General features: G+C 43.8%; 1 protein-coding gene across 1 annotated transcript in view; it reads left to right on the top strand.

Annotated features, from left to right (window-relative positions):
- Nucleotides 1–472, top strand: part of FBXO15 (F-box protein 15) — a 31,777-nt gene extending 31,305 nt beyond the window's left edge. The window contains exon 8 of the mRNA XM_006837554.1: nucleotides 203–472. Within this exon, the coding sequence (XP_006837617.1) occupies nucleotides 203–472 (270 nt within the window). The remainder of the gene's footprint in view (nucleotides 1–202) is intronic.
- The last annotated feature ends 3,932 nt before the right edge of the window (nucleotides 473–4,404 follow it).

The raw sequence follows: 4,404 nt of genomic DNA, 5'->3' as shown, positions 1-4,404 counted from the left end.
GTGGGCGTGGACGTTGTGTGAGGAGACACTCTGCACTCTAGTTACAATCTAGAATGTGAAACCGACCACAGAGTGCCCCTCAGAGCAGCCCTGGATGGACAGTGGCCACACATGCAGCACTTCCGGTCTCTCTCAGTAGTGTGTGAAAACAGAGTCTCCCAGTCCCCTGCCCTCACCTTGCGCACCCTTGCCTGTCTCATAGAGCTGCTCTATCATGGACGTGACTCTGCTGGATGACTCCGGGAAGCCCTTCTGGTGTCTCAGTTCCCCCGTGTGTATGAGCCGCTCCACCAGTCCTTGTGGCACCTGCCTCTTCCTGGGGCAGAGATACTGCATCGACTACGTGGACGCAGAAGGCAGAGTGCACATGGACTTGGTGTGGATTGAAAAGACCGAGGAGTACTTCATTGTCAGTCTGGTCCTCTACCTCAGCATAGCCAAAATCAACCACTGGTTTGGTACAAAGTACTAACTATTAGCGGTGGATGGCAACAGAGAGCGGCTGTTTATTTATCTGCTCTGTTTTGACTAGCAGCTTGTTTTGGTGTTGGAAATTAAAATAAAGCATATCTTCAGTAGTGGTTTGGTACCTTCTTTTTTCACATTAGAAACTATGATTTTTAGGTCATTAAGTCAGGTTTTAGAGGATTATGCTGACATCTAAAAACATAAAAGTAGACAGTGGGAAATCATATAAAACAACAAGGAAAAAGATAGCTTCTTCTCTTCTCACCTTAATATTAAACAAAAACAAACATGATCTGTGTGGCTATGTGTGCATATACATGTGCTTGCGTTGTATATACATGATTTTTTTAAATCGTTGAGAATCCCAAATGAGAAGATAGATTTAAATATGAGCTAAATGGTGTCTACTAGAATTAGAAAGCTCAATATTCACAGCACACACTAATACGTTAGTATTTAATGAAATAACGTAAAAGTAGACAAATGTCCTTATTCTTGAGGGAAGGTGTAGCTGAAGTTTTCAGGATATGTTCTCATAACTTAAAAGAGCGAGGTATGTAGTATGCATACCCTTAAAACACCTGATTTGCATTTGTGGGGTGGGGGCTGGGTAGAACTTCTCTGTATTTGTACAGATATCCTCAGTTGAGATACTTGGGGCTCAAATAGGGGTGGCATGTATCTTTGGTTGTTGTGGAGTGCTGTCGAGTCGGTTCCCACTCATAGTGATCCTGTCTAGGGTTTCCGAGGAAAGGCTGGTGAGCCTGAACTGTCAACCTTGTGGTTCATATCAACCTTACAGTTGAGTGTCTGTCCTGTAGTGCCACACCAGGACTCAAGTATCTATACATACGTTACTTAAGGGCATTTGTTTCTAAATTGATAGCTAATATTGATTCTTGTTTGGCCATATCTTATCTCCCACCCAAAGTTATCCTCAGAAGTGACCTTTGATATCTGTCATACTGTTTCATATGCATGATTAAAAGTTCCCTCTTCTATGGTTTGCATCTGGACTGGGACCTACAAGGTCATTCTAGCCCGCCAGTCACTCCACACAGGTAGAACAGGGGTTCTGCTCCCCTGAAGATTTACAACCTCAGAAACCCTCTACAGGGTCCATATGAGTTAGAACCAACTTGCTGGCACATAACCACACCAGTTTGCATAGGAGGCAACTGACTATATGCATAGAAAGAAAGAATATAAAGACTGTGAATGTGAACGCTGCACAGTAAATAAGGAAGAATGGAGCAGAATCGATGCATCTGATTCTGGTGTTGGCAAAGAATTTGGAATCCACCATGGAAAACATCTTCTGTTGCAGAAGACATGTGGCTGGATTGCTTCTTAGTGACAACAGTGCCAAGACTTCATCTCTGGTACTTTGGACATGTTATCAGGAGGTACCAGTCCCTGGAGAAGGACGTCATGCTTGTTGAAGTGGCAGGTCAGTGGAAAAGACGAAGCCTCCCAGTGAGATGGACTGACCCAGTGGTAGTAACAGTGGACTCAAACATAGTAGCATTTGTGAGGAGGATGGTGCAGGACCGGACAGGGTCTTGTTCTGTTGTGCATAGAGTCGCCATGAGTCGCACACTACTTGAGGGCACTCAACAACATTAAGAGCAACAACAGTTTCTGCTGTACTTTTAGTGAATTAGCTACATCTGTGAAGGAGTATGTGTTCGGAACAAAGAGCTTGAAGACATATTTATCTATGTTCTGAACACTGGTCTCCCCATTACCTTCAATTCCAGCACAACACCACAGAGTGCGTCCGAGTGTTTTCCCTTCTCCCAGCTCCACCCAGGATCCTGAATCCATATCCTGGATTGATCATCATGTAGGCAAGCCTCCCCTTGCTGCTCCACTGCCACCTGTGTCATGCAGGTGTCTCACATCCACACTGATTGCTGTGAGTGGTGCTCTGTTACCTGGAAGCCCTCGTCACTCTACCATGTCCCAGCATGCGTCTCTTCTTCACACCTGGCAGCCTCAGACATTTCACAAGGCCACTGCTCTGCATGAGAGCTCACCCACTTCTTGTCCTCTACCTCCTCCTGCTAGGCCACCCAGTGCATGGACCCTCCTCCTCTGCCCACTTGGGCACCATCAACCCACCCCAGACCACTGTGACTCCCCTTCCCCCACCAGCTACCTCCGCCTGCCCCTCTTAATGGATTTGCTGTGGGCTAATCCATCAGTTTGCAAAGCCATTTGAACTGCAAGGTCGGTGGTTCAGGTTCACCAGCTGCTTCTTGGAAACCCTATACAGGGTCGCTATGGGTCAGAATCGACTCGACAGCACTTCACAACAACAGCAGCAACTAGGGAAGAGGAGACATTTCTGGTGAGCTGTGTGTCATAAATACAGAAAATGCCTATTCTGAACAATAGCGCCTTTGTGGGGACTGGCCATTTCAGTACTGTATGTATTGAAATTAACTGTAAAACACAGGGAACAAAAGCATATCCCAATCGTACTGCTTTGTCAGAGAGGAAGGAAGCCTTTTGTTTGCAAAGCCAGGGGAGTTGTTACCCTGGACTATTTTAAATACAATGAAAGGACTGGGAAGCTGTGCTCAAAGCAGAATCAATTCCAGAAGAGGAAAGGGTGCAGACTCTTAATTATGCAGTTGGCAAAGGAAACAAGTGTGAGTTACACACAGAAAGACTAAAAGGGAAATATTTATATTTCAAGCTAGCTCCTGATGTACACTCTTCCCGATTTAAAAGCAGGTCAAAGATCTAGCCAGTCTTGGGGAAGATGACTTTTATGTGTAATTTGTAGTCTTACTAGCATATGGTTTTAAATCTAAAGGTAGGTACTATCAAGAATCATGGAAGATATGAAAGCAACTGGGAGAAGCCCTCCAGGGGACAAAGAAATATCCAACTGGCCTTAGCACTATCCTTTCCAGGGAGCCAGCATTTCTTAGGATTCATCTACAGAGCAATGTAGCCACCAGAGTCATTGAGCACACAGAGCAATCAGCTGGAAATGACGAGTTTAACAGCTGGATGGTTAGGGTCCACAAAAAGAGGCCTGCCTGTACCTCTGTTATCCCAGGAGCAGAGCTGGAGACTTAACAGTGTTTGTGTGTACAGGCACCTGTGAAATAGACTTTCCTAAACGAATCTAGGTAATCCAAAACAAATAAATAGAAGTACAGAGTTGTCAGGGTAGGGTCAGTACCTAGAGTTGCTCCAATATGAATGGGCTTCAAAAAGTGCATGGAAAACCTCTATTTCCCCATGAATTTTTTGAAGCTCCTTTGTATATTCTCTCAAATGTCATTTCCACCAAAAAACTATGAGGCTATAAAAGAAATAGGAAATGGAAGTGTGATTCATAACACAGGAAGAGAAAGGCAAAGGAACCTGCCTGTGGGAACAATCAGATTTGAGGTCATCAGAAGAAGACTTGTAAGTGGTCACTACTAATGTATTCACAGAAGTAAAGGAAGTATGATGACAATATCACATTAAATAGAGAATATAAATAAACAAAACTTAGAACCAGTTCATTCCAGTTCTACTTCCTGTTGAAAATTTGTCTCCCCACCCCAGATACACTGAATTATAATTTACATTTTAACACTGAATCAGAATCTACATTTGAATCTTGTTAGCAAGATTCAAATGTAGATTCTGATTCAGTGTATCTGGGGTGGAATTGCAAATTTTCAGCAGGGAATCAACCCAGATGAACTACTTCAATGCCCTGGAATAAAGAAATAGGAAGTGGAACAAAGAGCCAAGAACAAGGAACTCTACAGAGACATAAGGCAGATCAGTGGTGCTAAGGGCAGGGAGGGGGCGAGGGGAAGCACAAAGATTGATAAAGAGTACTGCATTTCTTTTGGAGGCGATGAAAATGTTCTAAAATTCACTGTGGTGATAATTGCACTTATCTGTAACTATAGTAAAAAC

Source organism: Chrysochloris asiatica, unplaced genomic scaffold (assembly GCF_000296735.1).
Source record: "Chrysochloris asiatica unplaced genomic scaffold, ChrAsi1.0 scaffold00021, whole genome shotgun sequence".
Lineage (NCBI taxonomy): Eukaryota > Metazoa > Chordata > Mammalia > Afrosoricida > Chrysochloridae > Chrysochloris > Chrysochloris asiatica.
Note: the sequence above shows the minus strand (reverse complement) of the source record. Positions and strands in the feature narration are given on the sequence as shown.